Raw genomic sequence first — 27,229 nt, 5'->3', positions numbered from 1 at the left:
CCTAATACAAAAGTATTTTCTCCACTCTGCTTTGGGAAATTATTTCTTCATACTCTGGGTTTGTCAAAGTAATCACATTTAAATTCATCATGCCTAACTTTAAATCATATTTTTAAATAAGATAGTTTTAAGATTAGAGAAATGAAAGCAATACATTTTCATACAGAGTCTGATTCTGTTTAAGGAATATAACTTTTACATTGCGACTTTTTTATTTTGGGGAATCAAAATTCTGGTTCCATTTCCTATTTGCAAGCATTAAGATGCAAGCATTCAGATTCACTTTATCTTGCATTACTGAAATGACTTATGCTTTTCTGTAATGTCTTCAGAGACACGGAGTTAATACATTTATTATGTTCTAAAGTGACATGTCCCATTCTCTGATTTTCTGTATCGGAAGCCAAATTTTGGCAAGATTTTATGGATTTCAGACAAGGCCTTTTTCTAGTGTCACTGAATGATAATGAAAGGACACGTCTGCCTTTACATAAAAAAATATAACTAGGGTAGGAGTAATTTTGTTTCTAAAGATTGGAAAATATCACTGTCTTTCCAGCCCATTTTTCTTGTGATTAAAATGTCATTCTCAGTAAACAAATAAACAAGATATCTTGCGATGCGTGCGATCTTCTGAATTGTAGTTCGGAGGTCACCCAAATGTCTTTGTGAGTAAATAAAAATCTTGTCTTAGATTTATGAGAGGGGCATTCAAGTTCAGCACTCAATACTACTCCTAGGTTATCAAATGAGTAACTATTTGTAGCTGTTGGTTTAGAAGCTGACTGCTTTAATTCAAAGACTTATAGAAACAAGTGAAATGCAACACTTTTGTTAGAATTAGAAGCTCATCCAATTTCCTGGTGTTGCAGTCTTCACGTATCTCATCAGAGAAAAAGAAAGAAAACTAAAATAATGATAGGATAGCAAACCTGTGAATAAGGGAGATAAAAAGCAAGCAAGCAGAACAAGTGAACAACAGAAGGGTTGTGAATTACAGGGAAAGCTGGTAGCAACCACTATATTTAGGCTGCCTATCACTCCCTGTTATGAAAGATGCCTCTTAGTAAAAGGTCACAAGCATCAGCACTTCCACTTACTGCAGCAGGCCTTTGAAATTCAGCAGGACTAAAAAGCCTTCGGGCTCAAGAAGTACTTTTGCTTTCTCCCAGGAAACTCCAATCCGGTTTAGCTGAATTCTCAAGCCATCACCACTGTCCTTCCCTTTCCCAGGCTGCTCAGGAGCAGGTACCTCCACAAGAGCAGCACACCGTCCTCTCCGAGAGCTGTGCCCAAGCCAGACAGCCCTGTACTCGCACACGGACTATAGCTGGGAAGGGGTAGGAGCAGAGTTAGGTCTTCCTAAATCTTTCCAACCATCTTTTCAAACCATAGCCCTGCTGGCCTTACTCCTTGGCCATTGTACGCAACATGGGAACCGCAACATAAGGGACCCTCAGCGGAAAGGCTTTCTCTTCCCTGAACAAACCTTTGGCCCCTGCCTGTCCCCACAGGTCCTCTCTGTTTGGTTCAGACTTTCACTCACTAGCAAGTTGTGTATCCATCTCTAACTCAAGTGGTTTTAGTATGTGAAGCAGGACTGAAAAATCATGGTCAAAACCCTGATAAAGATGGATAAGGGAATTGCTACCAATGCATGTAGCAGAAATAATTTTTTTTAAAACTTTCCAAATTTTTTCAAAGACGCTGCATACAAAATCTATGCAAAGCAGCAGTATTTAGCTTGTAAAATTCAGTATCTGTGAAGGTTAAGCAGTGCCAGATTTATATGACACTATTTCAGCCCTTTTATGAATACATATTATGAAAAGTCTTGATCAAGTATTACTGTGCACAGCTGAATCCAACTACTCAATAATCTAAAACAAGCTTATAAGAACAACAAACACACTCCAATCATATTTTCAAGCTCTTCTGTACAACCAGAAAGGATTACTATTAAAATGACTTATTTCTCTCACAACCAGGTAACTGAAGAAGCTGCCGTTTTAAGAACTACATCAAATATTAAGAATTTAGCTGTAAAATCAGCAGAGGTGATAATAATAGATGTTTTGGGGAGAGACAGCATCCTAACTTTCCATTCCATGCCAGGTCACCGAAGAGAATCTTTTCAAAAGATTACATTCAAAAGAGAATGTATTACACAGATTATATTGCACAGGACTGGTATTTCCCACCTTTCCCATCTTTGAGTTTGCAAGTGTTCTTTTTAGGGTGCCATCACCGCTTTTGACACATTAACAATCCCATACAGGTAAAGGCCTGTGTTTTTAAAGCAATGATTATTGTCCAGGTATTTAACCCCAAATTTGACAATTGCATTCCAACTCTGGCAACATCTAGAGTGTTTAAAGTATCCTGTATGCCCAGGCTTGCCCTTTTGCCCTTGCAAAATGTAAATGTACGGCTCAGCTGCTGACTTGCACAACGGTCCCCACAGTAGCTCCTTCTAGATGTGGCAGACGTTTTCAAACTTCTCACAAAATTCAGGTTTTTTTCCTTCTGTAACAAAGCTGAGCAGCAGTTGCTTTTGTTTCATGTCATGGCATAGTAGTCAGGGCCCCCCAGGAAACAGCTGACCCTGAGCAGTTATCTCTGGCTGAGGGGGATTCAGAGCAACCTTCCAGGAAAAAACCTTGGGCACCCACCTAAAGGCCGCTGTGGGTGGATCTGCTGCTTCCACCCTTGCTGCTGAAGGCAGCTAGCTCCTCCAAAGCATGTGCCTACCTTGGACGCAACTCTCTTCCCAATCCTGCATTTAGACCCAACTGTCTAAAGCAGGATTTTGGATTCCATTCCCAAGGCCAGGCCCTTATGAATTGAATGCTGAACAGCCCTACAATGTGAAGCTTGAGTCCTTCATTGCAATTGGTCCAACGTGGAAAAGTTAAGCGCTGATCACAGTTAAAATCTCTGCAGTGAGAGATAATCACCGATACAGCTTGGGCTGAAAGCAGGTGTTCTTTTTTCTCCATTTTACGCTCAAGGGAAAAAAGAAACCCCAAACCATTGCTACATTTGATGCCTCAGACATTTTACAAGCAGAATACACTATAGTGGTGCTTTTTTAAAAAAAAATATTATTATTTTCAATTACGCTTTTGGAGCTTTTTGTACAAATCCTTTTACTAGCTATCTAAATGTTTGTATTAAAGGCCAGGAAGGAAGCTGAGTTTGAATGTAACACATTAGCACCCTCAGGCCACTGGTTAATCTAGTAATCAGCCATGTGGATGCCTATAGAAATTAATTATAATGGTAGGAAGCTCCATTCTCAAAGTTGAATGGTCAATTATCCATCACAGCTGCTTTATAATTCAGGCTTCCAAAGCTGGCAATTCTTACATAGCTATTCAATCAAAGGAAAATCGCAAAGGTCATGTAACTAAACATTAGAGATGCTGTATTTATTATTCCTATCATCAATGCAAAGCCACTACAGAATGCAACACATTAATTTTCAATATTAACCTTGTTTGCTTTCAGCTCCTTGAGGAGGTGATTTGGTTCTGTACACCTCAGGATTTCTGATTAAAACGGGTCTTATTTAAATGGCATGTTATGTAGACCATATGTCTGTATATAGCCCAGGGCAAGGCTGGCTGTTGTGTTGCATCATGCCATCTCTTGCCACTGACAGGGGGTTAGGAATACTCTCCCCGTAGAGGAGCGCTCCAAGAGGAAAAAATGAACTACCACCATGAAATCTCCTTCAAATACTGACATACTGTTTCACCCAGTTTCTGAACTGTTTGAAGATCCCCTTGCAGAAGTTCTGGAAGCTATTTAAAACTGTCAGCCAAGTGCTACATCCTAAACATGATTGCTGTTGCTGAAGCAAGTCAGCAGAGACTGTGGCTTGATTGTGCTCCTCAAACTTGAGACACATGCATTTTCTCCCGACTCAATTCTTCCCTACTTGCTCTGTTAGCACTGCACTGCGAGATAGCAGTGGGAATCTCCTGGCAAACTGGTTAGTGTTTAATTGAGACAGAGGTACCAGATAACAGAGGGGTTAGACAAAGAGCCTGCATTAATCAGAAATTGCCCTCTCTTTCTTCAAGACATCCCCCAGTGTGGAAGAATTAGAACTGCTAATTGACATTGTAAGCAAACACATTTTCTTACAGTTTTCATACAGACTGAGGGAAGCCTGGACAGAGAAAAAAAAAAAAGAAGGCAAAGAACTGGCAAGCTCCAGCAACACTGAAGGAAAGCAGCCTCTGTCTAAAAGCAGCAGTAGCAGCATGGAGTATCAAATGTAAAGAGGAGAAAAGTGTCAATCCCCCAAACCAGGTATATCCTGGAAAGCAATAGGTGCAAGGAATCCCACTTAATTAAATGCAAAAAACCACTGGCAAAACATGACAGGAATGAATCATAGAATCATTTAGGTTGGAAAAGACCTTTAAAATTGAGTCCAACCGTCAACCATGCCCACTAAACCATGTCCCGAAGTGCCTTGTCTATGCATTTTTTTAATACCTCCAGGGATGGTGACTCAACCACTTCCCTGGGCAGCCTGTTCCAATGCCTGACAACCCTTTCAGTAAAGAAATTTTTCCTAGTATCCAACCTAAATCTCCCCTGGCACAACTTGAGGCCATTTCCTCTCATCCTATCTCCAGCCACCTGGCAGAAGAGACCAGCACCCACCTCACTACAACCCCCTTTCAGGTAGTTGTAGAGAGCGGTAAGTTCTCCCCTGAGTCTCCTTTTCTCCAGGCTAAACAACCCCAGCTCCCTCAGCTGCTCCTCACCAGACTAGTGCTCCAGGCCCTTCACCAGCTTTGTTGCCCTTCTCTGGACACGCTCCAGCACATCAATGTTTTTCCTGTAGTGAGGGGCCCAAAACTGAGAGACACAGTGAAGAGAAGAACTGAAGTCCTATGTCTGGCCAGTCCCACCACAGTCCCCCCTGCACTTCTGCATCTTTCACCCCAGTGGCTCAAGAGCCCAAGTGCAGTTGAACCACATGGTAACTGTGTTAGTAAAAGACATCAGATCCCTGTCCATGTTATTGACACAAAAATAGGTTGAGAGTCTGCAGCATGACTCTGTTTTGAAAACATAGCCAGGATCTTAGATAAGAATTTGTTCATTCTTTTGTTTTCTGTTTTCAATATATTGAAGCCTTGCTTAAGGTTTCTCTCTGCGCTGTGAAATGAAACTAGTTAAGTGGACAGCCGCAGTAAGTGCTTCAGTCCCCTGGCAAGGCTCCATCTGCAGAACAGATGAGATCAGACTCTGTACTGCTCCAAGAAGGGCACTATCAGCAAAAAATAAAGTGGGATACAAATATGGGGGAACGAGAAGCTTTCCATTACATCTGCCATACAGTGCCCATCTACAAGGATGGGCTGACAGTGAACCGTGGCAATAACCTATACACCAGAAATACCACAGAATATAGCACAACTTTAAGATAAATATTTTTTACTCTGTTACTAACTGGACATTCATACTGCAGCATGACCCTGTTGCAAACAGTTTCGTTTCCAAGAAACTGTAGCTCAATACAAGCAACAAGAAACAGACATATCACTTAAGATTAAGTGGGCCTTATTAGAGTAAGCAATTTAAAATAACATTATGCATGGTAGAAAATAACAATCTAAGCAGCAGCTTAGCAAAGAAAAGTAGAAAACATTGGTAGTGGGATCAGCTCATGTGCTGAATGTAGGCTGTGTAACACCTTATAAAATGCCCAACAAATGATTCAAGATGTACAGGAGAGATGCATCCCTTTGAAGGGACATCTGGAGGCCAGGTCAGCTACCACACTAGCAACCTGTAACACTACGCACTATGGACTCTCAGATCAGGGCTAAGGGTCAAAAAAAGGCAGTCTGTCTTCCAGGCACTCTCTGAACAACTCTCCTTGCTTCCGCAAGCTTTCATGAGTTTAGGAATAATTGCCTAGGTTGCAAACGCTCAGATGCAGGCATTAGGGATGTGGTCTGGAGGAAGGGCTGTTTGGTCCGACAGCCGGGAAGCAGGACAGTTCATGCACGACTCTAAAAAACGTCAAACACTCCTTAAAACTTCTGGAAACTTGATGATCTTCCCACATGAACTCTTTATAAGATCAACCTCCCCTGGGTAACAGTGAGGGGGTTTTATACAAGACACAAAAAGGAAGATGGGTCACTTTGGATGTTTAAGCTGAAGTGGGAAATAAGCTGACACAAACTTAGAGCTACGTGCCAGACAGCAGGAAATAAACAGCCTGCCAAGCAAAGAAGAGACGATGAGACGGCAATGCTTGGCACCAGGCATGTACCTCCCTCTCTCATACTAGTCCAGTTTCACATGCTTCTTCCATCGCTAGGTGCCAAGTCTGGTCTGTGCTCCACCTGGCTTGGCTGGGGTGAAGGGCATACAGTCAAGAGTACTCCCTGGCACAGAAAAAGGTATTCCTGAGAACCAGGTCAACTCCTAGCCCTAGGAAAAGAATGAATAAGGGCTGTCTTAAACACACTTAATCGTGTGGACCAAATCCTGTCCCCCTCCAACGCAGTCAGGGAGTTCAGCAGGACTGCTCACCATTTTGAACACTTGTTGAACAATCCAGCCTACCGTGTGCACACCAGATTGCCAGGCTGTAACTCTAAGCACAGAGCCTGCATTAGCCCTCTGAGTACCAGGATGAGATGTCCCATTCCCCAAGCTCTACAAGTGCATTTCCCATCAACTATATTAAGGAATCAATGTTGCCGAGTCCTTCAAAGGAACCCTTCAGAAAGGAAAACTGCAATATCCCCCTCCTCCCTTCTGGCCTCGCTGGAAAGAAGATCTAGAAGAACTTATCTCAGTTTCCATCTGTGGATTTAAAGGAACAGGATATATATCTTCCCATTTTCTGTGCTTTTAGTAACTTAAATATTAAATTACTAAATGAGAATATTTAAAAGGTTCCTCTGTGGGGAAAATGGATGGGAGAGAGCTCTGAACAGAAAGTAATGAAAGAAAAGCTCTTACCACTGATTCTCTCATCTTTTCTGGGAGTGGATCTGCTGATGAATCTTCAAATTGTTGACGTAGATAGTGAGGGATATATTTGCATTGAATAAGGGACCTGTTTAAAAAAAAAATCCTAGTTAGGGTACTTGTTCACAAGTCTAACAGATATGAGTATTCCTGGGGGGCAGAGGAGGAGGAACAGCCTCGGATTTCCTTCCTCATGTATGCAGTAGCTATCTTATCTCTGCATAGCTGGAGATTGACACAAACCAGCTCTACCACTGATCAGGGTAGAACTTCCTCATCAAAATGTTAAGGAGTCTCAGCAGTCCAATCAATGTGACTCAGTCATTTAGAGGAATGAGCAGAGAGGGTACTGTTGCATTCATGCCTTTTAGTAATGTTTCAGCTAAGCTGAAACCAATATAGGAGCTGTTTAGACCCACATTAGAAAGGCCAAAGAAGCTATTTCTGTATAAATTATATATTAATCCTCAGTTCAAGATTTATGTGCTACCTCCTCCTCCATCTTGAAGTTTATGCCACAGGCCATTCCTTAAATACTGTTTCCAATCTCCTTAACTTCCTTTAATTAAGTTCAGAGCTGTTTAAAAAAAAATATCTTAAACCTCTTTTCTTAAGGATTATACATTTTTATCATGATTGCACAATAAACATTTGATGTCATTGTACACATATTCTTAGTCTTAAGACATTTAACAACCATTTCAGCAGCTGAAGATTTGATTAAGAATGTTATGAAATGGGTAGCTAGATTTAAAAGTTAAAATGGATTTAATGGTTTAAGATTACTTCCTTAAAACAAAAGTCTTAAGAAAAGACAAGTTTCTGTTTTATTAAAGAAGTTAATGAACTGGTGTGTCCTTCCTGGGGAGTGGGAGAGAAGAATACATTTAAATTACTTCAAAATTGAAAGAGCTCACACTTCCACGCTGATTTGCAATTTATCTGTGCATATCTTACTCCAAGGCTAAACTAATCTCCCTAAAACAGCACACAGCTTCACTTCCTTCCATACCTGAGTTCCATATTGTAACGGTTGATGAACTACACACCACCTATACAAAGCTTGATCCAGGTCTAATTGACATCAGTGCCAGACACAGTAGGCTTTGGATAAAGTTAATGGCAATAGATATAAGCAGTTCTTGTTGCTTTGCCACATCAGGACCTAATAATGTATAAATATCAGATTCCCTGAATCTTCTGGATGGTAAAGAAGGAATTTCTCAACCCTTCAGTGAGATTTACTGGGATGCCGATTTTCTACTAGTGCCCTATATCCTTTCCTCCCTCATCAGAATACTTCTCCTTTTCCCTAGTTTCTCTCCTTCAATATAATCTCGAATGGCCTAAAAAGCCCTCCACTTCCCCTTCTCTCTCCTGCATTACAGAATTGTGCATCCAACAGCCCTGACTTACCATATGCCTACTACAATCTTCATACACTAAAGAGCCTCACCTCGAGACACACAAAACACACCTCATGAATCAAAGGAGAGAACCCGTGGGTTTCCTCACAGGCCCTCCGCACTGTTCTGGGATAAGACTGAGCTGCCTGTAAAGCAGAATCCCAGATGGCATGGTGATACGAGCTGCAAAAAACCCACTTGCTTGCTTAATCCCACAGCCATATACGTAGATGCCCAGCTGCTTGTGGACTACCACAGCCGCCACGACAGCCATATAGCACAGTTCCCACACAGGAAAACTCACATCTACCACCCCTGAGCTATGGATCTACGGACTCTCTCCCATCACCTCAACCTGCAGATCACAATGTTGGGACTTCTCCCCTGGATCTCCCTTGTGTGCAATGTCAGGTCTTAACACATACTACTTTTCCTCAGCTACCTCTAGCAGACTGTGTCAGAGCAGAAGAGGAAGGAGTTGATCTCAAGCAGAGGTATAGCCTACTGACAGTGACCCTCAGCAAGAACTGGAATTGAGTCATCTTCCCAGCACATCAAATGCCCTTTCTCTTTGCCACAGTGCTATCCAATGCACATTCTGCAACTCCAGTAGCCTGAGCACCGCCTCAACTAAATTGCTATCCTCCAACATGGCAGGCACACAATTTTCCAGAGGCTGAAATCTGCTTCAGAGAATTTGGATAGTGCTGTTTAAAGAGCACCAGCCTTACTGGCAATCTGACTGCAGCGCTTCATTTATTTACAGGACTGATACCAACCAGGCAGACATGGCGAGGAATTTCCACCTCACCACAGTACTTTCACAGGACAGTTCCTGTGGTTCTGAAACCCAGGCATCACTCTGGTTGTGTGCTGTACAGAGTAATCAATAAGTAACATTTGCAGGCAACTTACATCAGTACAGATGGGTCACTGCTTTGTCTGCTGAGGTGATAAGAAAGTGCAACTAGCAGACCACAGAAAGCAGAGAACAGCGCTGGAATGTGTTGTGCATCCCAGGGTTCCTGAACAGAAGGACAGAAAGCAAAATATTTGTAAGTTAGGAATGCACAACTTAAAAAAAAAAAAAAAAATAAAAATTAAGTAGTCTAAGCTATACATGCAGTGTTAAATGCACAGCATCTAAATTTGTACACTATCTACCAAGGACAGAAAATCCTTTTTCATATCAAAGTCTATGATTGTGAAAAAGACTGTGATTAGAGACATGTTTTGTGATCATATTATGTAATTCCTCTATAATCAGCAATTAGCTAGGAAACCACATGAAAGGCAGTTTTTCTTTCCTCTTTAATGAAACATCATGGGCAAATTCTCATTAAAATGAGATGCAAGTGAAATGAACTGTTCTGTATTTGTCTAAACTCTAAACTGATATTCAGTTACTTGACCTGTAGCCAGATTGCATGCAACAAATGGCAATGTCACCTAGATCAGGCAGTGGGGTACAGTTCTAGCACCTCACTCTGAAATCTTTCTGCTGCTTTGTACATTACATCCAGGCCCTGCCTGGGTGATAACACAGTGGAGAGGGACAGCGCTCACCACTGTATGTGACAGCCCCGAGTAAGGAAAGAAGAGAAAATTTACATACTCTCCAGCACACTCTGGGCATAACCAAAATGAGAAACTGTCTCTGGGTGACTTAAACAGCTAAAATTGGCTAGAAATAATAAAGAACACTTATCAAGACCAGCTTCATCTGTGGAGTCGTCAGCTACAAATTAGCTACCCTAAGACATACCTGTGAGTCCTGGCTGAAAAGGACACAAATTTTGGCTGTGAAGGACACAGAAACTTGGTGGATCAGATTGATAGCCATTTTACTTACTAGACTTGTTCAATGCCTCCACACAACTTCTACCTGATCAACTGAATGTGAGGTCACCAGATCCTGACATCAGAGTACTTTCTGGGTAGATTATGAGAAACAATGCTTGTAGGATCTATGAAACTGTAAGCTAGTAAAACCAAGGGATCTTCTGCACCATATCTTTTGCTTGAAAAACTTCACAGTTCATACAGGACCAATATTCTCACAGAATAAAGTAAGTTTATTGGTCTTATTTTGCCCAGTGATACGTGTGACTTCTTAGCAAAGCTGACTCACATTAAGAAACACTCCACTTCTTTCAGGTACAATGAATACCTGAGCAAGACAAACTAATTGTCTTTTAAGAGACAAACATCCAACCCACTGCAACATGACATTTCTTTGGCATTGAACCCTGAAATTCTTGTTATCCTAAGAGTAGTATCAGAGAAGTGAAATTTTAATTCTAAGAATCACCTTCCCCTCATGATGCTACTGAACATCACAAAGATGAAGAAGAGAACCATCTAGTTCTATCAAACAATCCTACTCAAAACAGCAATTACAAACAAAAGAGAGTTACATGGTATTACTGAAAGAATCCAGCACCATTTGTTTGACAAGTTAACCTTTGCCATCCAATTCCACTCCTCATTTCATTGTTCCCAGTTTTGGGGCCAAATACATTTTGGATTAGCTTTTCCATGCTTAGTCTTAGGTCAGAAATTCATATTCTTCAAAACACTGAAGAAAACTAACTGAAGCCAAAATGTTCTGAAAACAGCTCAATCACAGCCTATCCAAATATCCATTGTCCAGGGTAATACAACTGTGTACAGATCCACCCAGCAGCTTCTAGTCCATGACTGCCCCTTCACCCTGCAACTTCTTTTGAAAGCAAAATACCGTAAAGAGCCCAGCAATATACCTGGTACTGAAATGTATCAGTAGCCAGTTTGAGAAATCATGCGGCCCTCTTTCTACTGTAAAACTGCACATAGCTGATTCCCCATATTAATGCCTCAGGAACTCTTTACTTCCATATTTTCTGTATATTACACACAGCTTCTGCATTTGGCTGGCCTGTGCTCCAGTTCCAAAGTGTCATTGTCCCTCAAAGTTCATCTGTCAGGGAGCCAGGAAGGCAGGCAGGATAGGCATCGATATTTGCTATGTGCCTAGAGACCAGGATTTTGCAGAATAATGCTACACAATGTTGTACAAAAGATGAGAGGAAACAAAGGTGTCATTTCTCCAACATCAGTGTGATGTACCCTGCTCCGTTTTGTCATTTTCCTTCCCCACTAATGATGCCTGGTAGAGCTTTAAATTAAAAAGATGAAAAAAACCCCAATATAGCTGATAATCGGACAATGATTCTTAGTGGGAAAACAGGAATGACAGGTTTTAGTCTTGGAAGCTGGTATTATCTGTAATACTAGACAGGGAGTTTGACTTCCTACTTTACCTCATTTGGTTGAGGTGACATGTAGTGCTTTCATATACAGTTTTGACTTTGATGCAGACGCTCACGTAGTCATTTTTAAAACAAGTGAAATGGACTTACAGGGTTAAGGATGAAAGTGATGAGTTACAACAGACCCAGTGGTGGTGGTGGGAGGGGTTCCATTCTAACCACAGAATCGACTAATCCCAAAACAATGCACTAAAAAGGAAGATAAAGGTGTCTTTGAACTTAGGAGCCTTTTACCACTGGTAGAGGTGGGGAGGCAAATGTTTTTTTTAAAAGTGGCAGTAGCAGTTTTCTGTCCTACATTATTTATTCTTTTTGCTTCTTTCTTCCCTTAAAAAAAAATGCAGGTAGCATGCTCACTTATCTTTCAAAGATAGACTCAAATAAATCATATGTCCTATTCCAGAGACAAAAAGTGCTCTGAACAGAGAATTATTTGTGCTAAGTAGAAATTCTTGTTACTTCTTTTTTTTTTTTTTTTTTTTCCAGATTACTCCTCTCAACTCGAAGACTTTGCAGACTACTGCAGCATTAGCATTGTTGAAGGTGAACATGTTTGCATAGTGGCTGGCTTTTTAAATATGGAGACACACTGAAGTTCTTCACAAAGCACACCCACCTTCTGATTTTCCACTCTCATGATTTCATCATTATTCACAGAACCACAGCATGGTTTGGGTTGAAAGGGACCTTTAAAAATAATCTAGTCCAGCCTCCCTGCAACTCAACCAACCTTTCTTTGGTCTTTCTCCTTACCTCCACTCCCCAGCTTCATCATGGATCTATGTTATTGCTCATATCAAACAATACACAGGACAACTGTTGACAGTCAGCCATTCCACATGTGTGATGGTAAATTGAAAGAAATACTAACATCCTGTTTCTGAATGAGATTGTAAAAGGGAATCCTCCCCACCCCCAAAGGTAAGAGAAAATGGTAACAACAACTTGTTCTCTACAAGGTTAACTATAAGCTTGACTATATTACCATGATACACATTTTCAGTGAACACTAACAACCAGGAAATGTGAATTACTCATGAGCCTCGTGTTACACTGGTTAGAGACAAATTCTACGGGGAGATGCCCACCATCCTTATCTTCCCCTCATCCATGGAAAACAAAACATTACTTTCCCAAAAGAGCTCCAAAAACTTGACAAGTGATAAGCTACCAGAATACAAATACTACCGCCCACTCTAAGCAATGTTGTCCCTGTTTCTCTGCACTCCCAGCTGCTATCTGTGACCATATTTTCATTGCTAAAATTTAAAATCCATAAGGATGGGACTGATGCAGGGGTGTGCACGCACCACCTTACACAACAGGGTCCCGCTCTGTGACTATAATGCCTCGGCTAGAGAGTAAGATGAGCAACAACCCCAGGCAGGAGGCATGGATACTCATGTTTCACATAATTGTGAGTTTATCCTAAAGAAGTGCAGATTTCTACATTCCTATACAGTGACATACATCACTAAGAGTAACCCTGGGCCATATTGGATTCTGCAGGCATAATTTACTTTTTCTGTTCTATCTGGACAATAAGTTCTTACTATACACAGAAAACTAAGAGCATAACTATTGAAGTTATGTCTAAAGCGCATTTGACTATGGCTGCAAACATCGCTCACTGAAACGCGTGATATCTGATGATTCTCTCCAAAATTAACACTCCTAACAGCTCTTGCTTGAACCTCAGGGATCTCTAAATTGGAAAGTATATAAAATTGATGAGCTTTGTCTCGAAAACCTCCAACAGGGCTGAAAGTATTTTATGCGGTAGAAACAAAGCTGTCTAATAATCCTATACTTCTATTTTTGGTTACTTACACATCTGGGAATTCTGTCTATACACATGGGCCCATTCAGTGCTGTTTAGAAATTTGTTTGGGCAGTCTTAGAAGACTGAGGGAGATGTATGCTTGCAATTCTTTCCCATTATAAAATCCTAAGACAAATATTTCAAAATTATTAGTACACAGATGAAGCCTGCGTCATTGAAAACAGGAATCAAGAAGTATTGTTATTCTGAGTAATGAGTTTAAAACTCATTAAACAACAAACCAAACTACATAATGTGAGCTGAGAATGGTTTAAAATACACACAGGATTTTTAGTAACTGTCCACTGAAGCAATAAGTAAGTTACCAGAACTTCTTCAGGTATAAGGTAATGGAAACTACATAACTTTCATTTAAAAAAAATACGTACTTCCACAGAGCTGGAAAAGGCAGCTGTGCCACATATGAATACATTCACATCAGTTTAATTTTCTCACCCAAGTCCAAAATCTGAAATTTTTCCAGGCTGATTAAGATAAACCACAAGTACCTTAAGCAGTTTAAAAAACAAAACCAAAAACCCAACAAAAAAGCTGGATGACAAATAATTAACTGGTTCTGGATAAGTTTCAAATCCAAACCAGCTGATTGGAACAGAAGGCAGAAGAGAAAGACTGACTGATTCCAGAAACCTTTGAGGATGTGCTCTTCTGCCCCACAGAAAAACACTGATGCGCTGGAATGCTAAAGGCTGGTATCAAGATGGCTAAATTCCAGACTGAATATTTGTGGAAAAAGTAGGAGGGCACACCTGACTTTTTTTTTAAATATCTGTTAAATATTTGGGCACAGACCACCAAACAGATGGAGCGGGAGACGAAAATCAGTACATCAGGCACTTCTAGTCAAGTGAAAAAGATGGCACAGAAGTTCCTGTGTCTCCAATCTGATGGATGTAATATCTGAAAATAAAAACACCTCCTCCAGGAAAAAGAGATAACCCTTTCATATATCAAAGCTAAGGTAGCTATTAGAGCTGTCAATTTCTGTTCAAGATAACAGCACTGAAGCTGAGATCAGAAATAAAGCCAGGCTGAAGCGAATGCAGATAATTTTAAACTGAAGTCAGTAACCCAATAGCTTCAAAAAAGTAGCAAACTGAAAAATAGCTGTTGTTAGATGTAACAATCCAAGGAATGACCAAAAGACATGATAAAACCATGTTTAGGATTTAGAGCTTTTTATTAAACAAAAGTAAATACAAGTTCATAGAGGACCTGGAAAGAACTGGAATAAGGATGGATTGTATCATTAAACAGAGGCCTGGGAGATAAAGAAAATCTCAAAGCAAGCTGGAGAAACTCAGGCCTTTGCACTTCAGGAGCTACGACATTTATCTTCTGTCTTGTCTGAAAACAAGTTCACAGTATTGTTCTCTTGTAAGGCTGGATAAGCAGCTGGTGTGATATCACTCATGACAGGGATGTGTCATGGGAAAAGATGTACGAAGAGATGCTTTACAGCACCTGAAAGCTGTAGCCAAACTACCTTTGCATCACTGGGATAACGTGACTGTAAACCAAAAATCTATCCAGGTGACTTTGCATCATCACCAGAGGGAACGACTGCTGTTCACCAGCTATGTCAGAAGCGCCTGGAAAACCTGCTCCACTCACAATACGCTCCTCTGACGGACAAGAGTGATGAACAGTGTGTCCTGTCCCTCAGTCCTCAGGGCCTCAAACACATGGATGGAGACCTGGAATTCCAGCTATTTCGTGTTTTGGGGTTTTTTGGAGAAATTACCTGTTCCAATTTTAGAAGTAATACTCTGTACTTCCGACTGTGAACAATTTGTGATTTTCTTTTTTAATTTGACAGCTTTAAATGAAAACTGATCAGTCCAGCAGTAGCACCGCCAGGAGGTCCTGACAAACTGCAAACCCACAGTTCCTCCACACAAACGTCAAGCAAGGGCAAAGCTGCCGAGGAGCACTCTGAGGAGGGGAGCCGATCGCTTGGCCACAGCAGGTGGACCCCTTCACTTTTCAGTCAGCTCCATGCAACACATCCCTTTTTCTCCACCGAGTATCTGAGTCACACAACTCAAACACAGGTCTCCTCATTGCACGATGAGTTTGCGCCTGGCCTTGTAACAGACCATCGCTTATTTTAGTTGTGTGGAAAGTGCATGTTTGGTCACATAACACCCTGTGCCCACCAGGTAAGCAGTATGCAGCCACTCCCCAAAACGCATCTCATACAGTTCTGATCAAGTCCTGCCACAAGATCAAGCAAGCCTGCCACACGATCCAACCTGCACATCCACTGTTAGCACAAGGCTAGAGATCTGTCCATCCTCTTTTAGGCAATATGTGCATTTTAGCCATGAGAGTGAAACATTTCTGGTTGTGTGATGGCAAAGATGCTGCAAGGTCATTAAGAAAGAATGGCAGGGCCAGATTAACTCAAAATCTGGGCACACCAAATTTTATCTGCAGATCACAGGATGAACTCTCAGCTGAGAATAGTGTATAATAATTTTCCTCAGGCAACTTATCTGAACAAAAATCAATGACAATTATTAAGTTAAACTAATGATACATCTATACTGCAGCTGCTTTTTCACAGAGACTCTCAGTTGGTTTTGTACCACATAACTCAACAGCAAAATCAGTCTGGACAAGGCACAGGATTTCAGCACAGGCCTATTTGTCTCAATTCTCAGAGCTTATATTTACATGTTTTAAAGTTATCTCGAGTACTTACACTGTTTTGTTGACACAGCCAGCCAAAACAAGTGCTCAATTTTTACTTTTTATTTTTTCTCAAATTGGAGTTCTAGAGCAAAGAATTAATTGCTGTGAATTTTCTATTCTAAAATAATTTCAAAATTTGACTGCAACTAAATCAAACTATTGTACATACGTATATACAGTTTCTGTTCTAAAAATGAACAAGAAAAACTCATTTATGAACACAGATCTATTATAAAATGAACATTATTTATTTTAATAAAAAAGAAAATCATGTGGTAAATTAATTATTCTTCTAATTAACTTCTTCAGGAATAACATATTTCCTTTTGGAATAATTAACGTCCACAGAGAAATGAGGCTAGACTATTTCACCCTGCAAGATAGTAATTAGAACACAAGAACCACTTAAGGAAAGAGAGGCTCAAGCCTGATACTGCTGGAATGGGTCTTCAGCCTGGGCATTTGATGTGAGCAATTGTTCACCAGTACAAAGCACACAACCACTTAGAGATCTATTCTCCTCTGCAATTTATTTCAGGAAATAGAAGTCTGCTAGTTACACCTGCTGAGCTATAAGATGTTCTGCCAATAAAGAGAGTTTACATTTGAGGATGCTACATTTCAGCCAAGAAATAAGCTTTGCAGCCCAGAAATCCCATGCCAGTGAGAGTCTATCATGCTTCCCTGCCCTGAATCTTTTTGATTGTGATGATTTTTTTGACCTCCATAAATACTGAAAATCTCACTCCGTTGTTTTTGCCAAATTGACTAAAAGTGAAAAGAGTAAAAATAAATATGAAAAATAAAGAATAGCTGTAAAGTGCAAGTGTGGAAGAGATGCCACTTCCATCTTAAAGAAAACCATGTACTTATCACCATTGTGCAAACCCCTCTGAAACAGGTTATAGCATTTGCTCAGTTTTGAGTTAAAATTCTGCAATTTCTCATGCACCAAAAATCCACACCTTCATTTGATTAGGGTCAGACGTTCTTTATCACTACATATCAGAAGAGTTCTAGTTTCTTACAGGGGTATTAGACCACCTGTCACAGTGGTCCCTATTCAGGATCAGATTTTTCTCTTACATTTAAGCTAATTCCTACTCCTCCTCCATGAACCAAAGAATCATTCTCTTGCAATGTTACAGACAACAGTCCAAAAGGAAAAAAAAATCTCTGAACCTGACTGAAGAACAGGGAGGGTTAACACAAGGGCTTATTTTATAATTCCTAGAAAAAAACATATGAAATTTCAAGCACCCTAGTAGACCGACATGATGAGCTGAAGCAAGTGGAATCATCTTTACATGCTTTAAATTAACCTCCTCAGAACTGCCTTCACAAGAACAGTGCCATAAAAATTCAAATTAACTGTAATTTCTGTGTGAACAGAAAGTCTGCACTTAATATTGGTAATTTACAACAGATATCTTGTAAATCTTTCACAGCACTCTACAACTTCAGGGTAGCATTAAAAGCATATTTCTAAGCAGTTTGAAGTCTAATCCATGAGGAGATTGCTTATCTACAAAGCCACCTGCATGCTGTAATTTGAAGTATTACACTCAGAAAGGAGCCTGTAGAATATTTTAAGAGGCTTTTCTTTAATACTGTTTACCAAACTATTTTTTAAAGTATCCATCACACAACTTCCCTGCCCTCAACTAGTGATTCGCCCTCTGCTAACCTTAGGGGAAAAAAAAAAATAAAATCATTTTTCCAGATATTTGCCTGTTAAACAGTGGTTTAACTCAATTCCTTCTTTCCATATAGCTCTTTCCATTTTTCTCATTGTTTCTCCCCACTGTTATAGATTTTTCTTACTCTGTTCATTCTTATAGAGAGTCACCTTCTCCATCCCAGCTGCCAGTTTCAGAATCATTAATACAGCCGGAAAATGGTAGTAGGAATGCTAGCTACTTTAGGAAACTGCATAAGAAGCAGTTAAGCTTTCTAGCATCACACAGCTGGGTCAGGTCAAACCAGTATAACTGCTATACTGGGTGAGCCTGGCAACAGGATATTCCCTGGGAGTACACCACATGTTCAAAGACATTTAATTTAAAGTGTCTTAACGCAGCACTGCTCAGCAGCTGAGTTGCCATAATTTATTGCGTATGGACTCAAGCCACCCAGGGGCAAGATAAAATGGTGGCTTAACACATTTTACCTTACTGTCGGGAGTGGTTAAGAATGCATGCACAGGCAGCTCTGATCATCTCTGATAGACCATTAAGGCATTATAGTTGACCTTTTCTGATTTAAGGGTCCTATTCAAAATTTTAAGTGGAAAATTGTTAAAAGCCATTATAGAAATGCTTATGTTCCTTAAAGAACTCCTTTAAAGAAACATCTGATTGCCCCTCTCGTCTGTGTAAATCACCAGCCTGGGTGTTGACATGATACATCCTTGGCTGTTGTAGAACCTCATATTGGGATCTCTGTGTCCTATGCATGTGTAGCAGCACAAAGTATCCTCTCACGTATGCCCACAAGATGTCAAGAGCAGCTTGTAAATCACTGCACATCCTGGTGCACCCCTGCATGGGCACTGACAGCATCTAGCCTGTAATGAAACACTGTCAAAAGATTGTCCCTTAAAGGATAAATTTTATCACAAGTCTAAGAGGAAAATTCTGGTCTTGCTGTGGCCACTGGGAATTTTACAGCAGACTTGAAGGCAGCCAACATTTCATTACTATTTTTTAAATAAAACAAAAAATGCAGAGGACACATACATTAACTAAAAAAAAAAAAAAAAAAAAAAAAAAAAAGCTTTAGATTGAATATGGCTCAAAATGCAGCATCTGCCAAAAAAACCAACATTGGGCATCACTGGGAAGTGTTCTGAGAACAAGGCAGCCAGTCATTTTGCCAGCATATAGAGCTGAGGCACACCCGCATCCTGAGCGCCATACGCTACTCACTCTCCACATCTGAAGGTCACAACAGAGTAAGAGAAGGCACAGAGTAGGATGATTAACTTAGCTACTCCTGAGAGAGCAGCTGCTTTACAAGGAGATGCTAGAAAGGCTGAGACTCTTCAGTCTAAAGAGAAGATAGCTGGGGGAGGATGACTGATGCCTACAAAACTGCGAAGGCAGTGGATATGGTGAATGCAGAACAGTTCTTCCACAAATCCTGCAATAGTAGGCATAGGGAAGACTTCGTGAAATTAGCAGATCAATTTAAAACCAATGAAGGACAGCACTGCTTTGCACAGAGCACAGTGAACATCTGGAATTTGTTGGCACAAACTTGTGGAGACAGACATGACCAGTGCATTCAGGAAGGGACTTGGCAAATTCATAGACAACAAGTCTACAGATACCAAATGAAAGAAGCAGGGACACACTCTCTAACATCCCTAATCCAACACTTGTGGATACTGGTGGAATATTAGGGAGAAGAGTGACAATCTATCATCTGGCTGGCATTAAACTCCTAAATTGCATTTCTTTGTGGATACAAACACATTACTGGGTTAGATGGTCCACTGATCTGCCCAAGCTGGACATTTAAGTTCTTAGGCATACTGTTATGAAGCAACAAAAATTTATTTTTTTTTCCTTCAGAAATACGGACCTTATTAGAAATTTTGACCAAATTCAGCTTGGCTTATACGGGTCAATAAGAGTTGCAGCTTTTTAAGCCAAGGCTGCTGTTAGTCTTCGTAGGGTAAATTCAATGGATCATTTCAGACTGATACATGTAAGAGGCAAAAAGTCACAGGTATTAGACACACGTTTACTCCAGTATTTCTACTACAGTTTCAATCCATTTCAGTGTAGCTAATAGGCAGAACCTGAAGCACAGCTTGTAAAGCGTATCTCGATAAACAACAATGACAACACAGCACCAAACAATCCTGGTCTCCCTGGATTATATGAATTTCGAGCTTGAAATTTTGAATTTTTGCAGGGTTGTTTTTCTGGCTTACCTTCACTGCACTGAAGCAGAAAGCGTATAGGACAATCAGAACCACAAAGCTTCGGGAAATGCTGTATAGTGCAGATACGAACCCAGCAGCAGCTGAAATACAGACATCACGTATTATTTAATTTCTTCCTAAATGAGGATGTGCAATCAAAAGAAAAAAATTAAACAGCTCTTGCATCACGAGCGGTACAGAGATAAAAATCAGATATCACAAAGCTGGTTGTTGAGGGAACACCTTCAGTGCCCCAAATAAGCTTACAAAACTGTTTACGGCTAAGACTGAAAGCCTGATGCCACTGTACTCCATGTGTTTTCCATTGACCTGAGGTCCCATGCTATTGGTTTTTGTACTGAACATTCTTTTGCCAAAATGTCAGTATGCCTCTTCATGTTGCTACCAAGGAGTAATGAAGTGATCTACAAAATAAGCAGTTTTCTAGGCAAGCTCCACGTGGAGTTTTCCTCCTTTGCTTTGCTCCTGAGACACAGGAGACACCAGGTACCATCCAAAAGCATCCTAACTTGCTCAGTCAACCATGATTTGCACCATATTGAGATACACAAATGAACTTAAAGGGAGAGAGAAGGATGCCAGCTGATCTCTTGCTATACCTCCTTTGAGATCTTCCAGAAGAAGGGTAGGAAAAACTGTCAGAACTAGGAGTTCAGCAGTCTCAACGATGGAGATATAGTGGCTGCAAAACCGTGCTCTAATTAGGATTCAACCTACACAAGAATCATCATTATTGATAGGATGAGGACTTTATCCAACACGCTATTTCCTCCAGGTCTGCTATGGTATTTATGAGACAAAAAGCAAAGAACACCTGTATCATCTGTACTAGTATTAACCTCTTGCCAAAGGCTATGTCTACAATAGCAAGCAGAATGATGCAGTAAACATGGATCTATGGAATGAAAAGTTTTGAGGATGTTATATCCATGTTATTCATGTTTGAGATGCCTTACTGCAGACTATCTCTAGTCTGGTCCCACAGACTGTATGCTCATTAGTGTTTGGAGCGCAATAGTTGCACCCTTACAGTGCACCTTTCTTTTAAGCTTCATCTAAATGGAATCCAGTTTGCATACTCTGACACCATTCCGTGTTGCAAAACAACATGTGTTAAGTGGGAACAAGGAGGAAGTTTGTTTCTGATCAAACTAAGATGTCAGTGTAGACGCATCCCAATCTTCTCTGTTGCTTAAGGTATAATGAAAAACAAAACCCACCACTACCAACAAAAAACCCAATGCATCATCTCTCATGGGCCTTGTTTAATCTCTGACTGAAATAACACCAAAACCATCACATATCCAATATCTTGTGAACAGGCCTTACTATGTAAGAATGCAAACATTTTTTTAATTTTAATTTTTATTTTTATTTTTGAAATGGAGTTTTAACAGAAATTATTTTTTTTAATTTTTTCTTTTTTATAAATGTAGTAAAGATCCACATCAGACATGCCAGGAAAGAGCTCTTTGATGTCAACCACATTCTGCAGCCCACAGCACAACTTGCACACAACTTTTCAAAAGAAAAAAGCAATCTAATCAAGGGGGTCTTATTAGTATTTACCCACTGTTAAATGAATACCATTAGCTGTTTGAGCTTTAACATGCACTGTGCTTTAAAACATGCAATAATATAATCTAATCTAAGGTTATAAGCCCAGAAAGGGATAGCTCAGGCTGCAACTGGCTACTTACCAGAACCACCAAAAAGCAACATGTCTATTTGCTCCAAAAGATATATACAGAAGGTGTTGATTTGAGGGAAAAGACCAAGAAGAGAAATTGCAGGAAAACAATATAAAAACACTAAAGAAAAAAAAAGATGTATGTTAGAACACAGTCATACATCACAATGTATGGAGAACAGACAAACGTGCATCATACCAGAATAAGAAACTGTTGCAATAAATTCTGAAGATTACTCAAGTGAGCATACCTTAACCTTAGCAGCAACAATTACACTTTCCTTCTCATGTATTCAAAATAAATTATGCTATTTTACATCTAAGAAACTAAAGCTCAGAGGTTAACTTTAAGCTTTATTTTGGATAAAAGCAGCAGCAGAAAAAAATAGCGTTACATAGCCTCCTTACTGCTTCTCAAATACTTTCAAAGCTATATTTGTTCTATTTAAAGTACAGAAATTTTAATTTGCAGACTCCAGAACTTTCTCCTTGAATCTGAGATGGTTCAAGCACAGGTATAACAACTCAGTATAAACAAACAAAAGATATTTTAATGGCTAAGATCCCAAGTATCTTGGCTGTCACAATATTCTGCCTCTGCCAGCAATCAACAGCAGACACTTAAAGCAGCATGTAAAAATGGGACAAACCTATAGCAAAACTTCCCCAGAATATTTCCCCAGCTTCCAGCAGGATGGACCTTGACTTTGCAATAGTGAAAGTACAGTAAAAACAGTAAAGAAACTCAAGGGTAAAACCCAGTCTGACATCTTTACCTAGTCTCTTTCTAAATAGAAATGCTAATTACAGTCAAGGAAAAGCAGAAGTCATAATTCATCATAAACTGTGCTGCTAGCCTTATGTTCTGTTCACTTCCAGCCACTCCTCCTTCCCATTCATTTACTCTTAGCTCCACCCTAGAAAATGCTAAGCGCAGTTGTCTAGCAAAGCATCTAAACACACACTTGACCCAAGTTTCCGATACTGTCAACTTTCAAGGATACATGCACATGTTTAATCATGTTCTTACTGCTTCGTTGTACTAGTACCAGAATGTTCTGCATGATGAAGGAGAGAGATGTGTGTCAGCCACTCTTCATTGTAAACAAGTATGTATTTGTCAGTTTACGTGCTAGGAAGACTGCAGTTTCCTCCTATTCATTCTCATACAAACCAAATTACACAACTCACTAGTACAACTTATTCCTCTTTCCACCCCACTCAAACTTTAAGGATACACAATAGGATTTGTGTTCTTTGTTGAATGCTAATTTCACATTTTACTCCCAGCTCCTCTTACTAATGCATCTTGTGCTAAAATAAAACAATACACCGAGTTTTATCTGACAGCTTTTATCTTCATATTATACATTACTGCTATCTAATATTGTAAATCTTTCTGAGAAAGTCAAACAGAGGAGAAAAAATGACATACTCAAGTGTTAAACACAGACAGGGCTCACTTAAATACACTTGCATTCACAATGCACCCTTCATCACGACTTCCTGCCACTGGCACAAATTATACATACGTAAGAACGTAAGGAAACACTGTCTTCTCGATCTTTTACATGCCATTATTAATCTCATCTTCCTTTACTAGTCTGCTATTTTTTTTAGATATTCCACCAAGCCATACCAAGCCAAGCAAGAACCACTTTTGAAGACAGACAATGGCATGACAGAAAAATGCCCAGCAGGCCACGTGGACTCGCCGTGGGATCACATATCCCAAAAACTCACTGCTGAAACTCATAGGAGATCTTGTTCCTTGCGCAAAGGACTTGCAGAACTGCCAGAACTCATCTTAGACTACTGACTTACAGTCCAAACGACTGCCTTTGCTGTAGTAACCTCAGAAAGAGCACGGGAAGGAAAGACAAGACCAGAGACGTTATCCTGTCTGTACACCAAAATATACAGGGGTGAATGTAAACAAGGAGGGAAAAGCTGGTTGACTACAGCAATGTCCTCACCTCACCCTCTCTCTATTAATACCTTGAATAATCCTAACAACTCCTTTAGCTAAGGTAGCTTCATTTATCTCATCCTGCACAAAGGAGCATACCAGAGAGGAAAATAAACAGTTGTTACTTACAAAAGGATTGAATTTAGGAGCAGAGGTTTCCCTTGTGGGAGGCAGACAATAAAAGTAATTGATTAATCACTTGGAATTGCATTATGAATTCCAGGGAGAATTTGTTTAAGCATTGCACATTTCCATACAGAACAACACCTTTAAGAGCTGAACCTCTAAGATGCTTATGTGAGCTGCTGGCATTTAACACTGCAGTTTGAAGGTTTCCTCTACATGAGTAGCTACCAGATAAGTGTAGGAGGGGAACACAGATTTTGACTTTGGAAACTCTGGGTCTTTTGAGAAATGTAGAATGGTAACATCACTGCAAACATTTTAGAAGTTTAGAAAATTATTATTTTAAAAAAATGATGTATCCGAGTACTAGTCCATTTGATGTGTAATAATATATACTTTTCCACAGGGGGAAAAAAAATAATGTGTTACTTCAGTGAGAAATTGTCTTTTTGTTCTCCCCCTCCTGAACACAGCAGAGGATAACATTCACAGAGGCTTTCTTCCCTGACAGAAGCTCAGTCATTGCTGAAAGTAGCAGGCAGAGGACTTGCTATCACAAAATTTTGCCACCACCTGATAGTTACTCTTCTGAGATGTCTGCCAAATAATTTCACTCACCTGTCTAACGTTTAAATGGTTTCATCACAAAAACTATCATACATTAAGCGCGTAACTATTTTTGTCACTAGCCATACCCATAGCACCTAGTGACTGAGGTTGGCTCTGTTTGTGCCCTTCACTTGCACTACGTACGTTAATCTAGCAAAAAGGTCAACTGAAATAAGGAATTCAAGATGAAAACCATAGTTAGAATGAATTGAAGCCATGATCCCCCAACTAATATACATCAACAGCAGAACCACCATCAATTTAAAATAAAACAGAATCAGATCCTAAATAGATTGCTTGAAAAAAGATGGCCCTGTTAAAAACTGCATTTCTAAGTAATTAGGTTACACATCTAACAAATTTTCACTGATTTTGTTTTATAATCTTGTTTCAAGACTTTAATCATAGTATGCTATGCAGCATCACACTAGTTCCTCGGTAAGTCCTTTCTGTGATTTCCATCACTTTAGCTTCTTACCATAGTAAACACCTGAAAGAGAAGACTTTTCCTTTCCTCGGTATCTGTAATGTAGAGTCAAAAATCCCTTGGTTTCCCAACATATGAACTCTGAATACTACAATAAATTATGAGTAAAATACAAATTTAGAAGTTACCATATGATGACAAACCAATAAAGAAATGTCAAAAATACCAAATAGGAAAAAATGCAAAATGATAGCAACATTTCATTGGTATTCAGCGGGGCCTACTTCCCTCCTCTTTTTATTGCTAAAATCAAATACTTCTATACCTTTAGTGCCTGAGGGAATCTATACTCAAAGTGCAGCAAGATGCTGGAGGATGCCAGACTGCCATGGCTTACAGAAGTAGCTGCACTGTGAACACTTGCAAGCATTCACGGCAGCCAGAAGTTGGGACTCCCATAAGAGACAAAGCAAGGAGTAGCCAAACCGCGGCACCAAACATCACTTGAACAAATACACCTTGGCAAAATAAGGATAGGGGACAAGCAAAGGGAAATGGTTTCTTCTTCCTCTCTCGTTAAACTGAGCCTGTATTTCCTCTCTCCCCCACCTCCTCCAGGCTGTTTCAAGAACCTGCTCTACCACCTCTTTTGAGGCCAGCCAAAATTAGCACATTCATAACCACACTTTGTTTTCTTATTCTGGTTGCTATAGTTTTTCATTTATCTCTATCCCAAGTGTCATTTAAGATTCTCATTGAATTATTTATCAGCATTTTTACTGTTCACCTTTGACAGGCAGAGAAAATAAGATGTAAGAAGAAACTTTAATGAGACCAAAGGAAAGTAATGAAAGAAACTAATGAAAATAAGTGAGATGCAGGTCTTCATTATTCCCCTGTTTCTGGTGAGAAGGATTGGGAGTCAATGAACCCATATAAAGGACCAGAAGGCTTTCCTAAAAATAGTATGCCTTTCAGGCAGTAATAGCCTGACTTGAGTATAGCAACAAGCAACTACAACAGTCACAGGTGAACAAAGACCTCAAAGGTCATACACTCTATATCAGAAAGTTTTTTCCTCTACTGCGGAAGGTTTTCCTGGTTCTAAATTCACAAACCAATGGGTCATCTTTGGTACACCATGACACAGCTCTTGGGAAGTTTTCACAACTTTTACAGTAAACTTTAACTTTTCTACTTCATACCTAACAGTGTTGCACTGCTTGACCCAAGTGCAGTTCAGCACTCTTATCTGCAGCACAACTAGAGCAGCATCACAGTTACAGACTGTAAGTGCCAACGGATCATTAGCCCCATTTTGGGGCAATATCTGAACGTCCTCAGCCACCTCGGAACATGATTCCGGAAGGAAACAGGTTGGAAGAGCTACTGTGGAGTGGCCGCTCCATGCTAACTCATCACGTGGACAGCAAGATGAAACTAAACCAAGAAAAAATGTGTTCTTCATGAGCAGAATGTCCATCTGAGGACTTGGCACAGATTAGCTTCCAGGCATTACATTTAAAACTCAGCTTATTCTGCAGTAACTGCTCTGCACAGACAAGCCCTTACAAAGATTAACTGCATTTCACAGATGATGTCTTTTGCTAATAACATCAGTGACTGTTAGTTTTCTATAGAGACTTTTCTATGAGCCTCATTTCATTAAGAACTCCTTTTACGTGAGGGAAGGTTGCCAGCTGCCCCCAGCCCCCCTACACCCATCTTAAGTCATTCCAAATGTTTCTATCAATTTGACTTAGAGTTGTACCTCCATAACATGCGTTTGATTGCCAACATGGGAAAACACAGGCTTCCCCGGCTAATGCTTAATTCATTTTTACAGTCCTAGGAAAAATATTGACTCACCTATTACATGGTCTCTGGCTGACTGGAGAGATCTAGGCGAAAAGAGCTTCAAGCCATACATTGTATAAACTGGAGGATTTGTGTCTTTAGATCCAGCATCTAGCAACAAAATAAGGCCACATAATATACAAAAATATACAGGTCTGCTGTAGGTTATGATTTTATTGTGCCCCTGGAAGAAAAAAAAAAAAAGAAAAAAAAAAAGAGAAGTGTTTGAATTTTGTATTCATCCTCTTACTGCATGCACTGCATTAACCTGGAGAGAGGGTCAAGAGTCAGACAAAATATTTTAATGACTTATACTACTAATTAATAA

At 39.9% G+C, this 27,229-nt stretch overlaps 1 protein-coding gene across 1 annotated transcript in view; it reads right to left on the bottom strand.

The window, feature by feature from the left end:
- PCNX2 (pecanex 2) overlaps positions 1–27,229 on the bottom strand; it is a 156,644-nt gene that overhangs the window by 79,801 nt on the left and 49,614 nt on the right. Inside the window, exons 13-17 of the mRNA XM_049830562.1 lie at positions 26,914–27,085; positions 21,924–22,034; positions 20,212–20,303; positions 9,336–9,445; positions 7,006–7,102 (exon numbers count right to left, since the gene is read on the bottom strand). Of these exons, the coding sequence (XP_049686519.1) occupies positions 7,006–7,102; positions 9,336–9,445; positions 20,212–20,303; positions 21,924–22,034; positions 26,914–27,085 (582 nt within the window). The remainder of the gene's footprint in view (positions 1–7,005; positions 7,103–9,335; positions 9,446–20,211; positions 20,304–21,923; positions 22,035–26,913; positions 27,086–27,229) is intronic.

The sequence above is a fragment of the Accipiter gentilis genome, chromosome 28, assembly GCF_929443795.1.
Source record: "Accipiter gentilis chromosome 28, bAccGen1.1, whole genome shotgun sequence".
In the NCBI taxonomy this organism is placed as follows: domain Eukaryota; kingdom Metazoa; phylum Chordata; class Aves; order Accipitriformes; family Accipitridae; genus Astur; species Astur gentilis.
The sequence above is the reverse complement of the archived record's forward strand: the minus strand, read 5'-3'. Positions and strand labels throughout refer to the sequence as shown.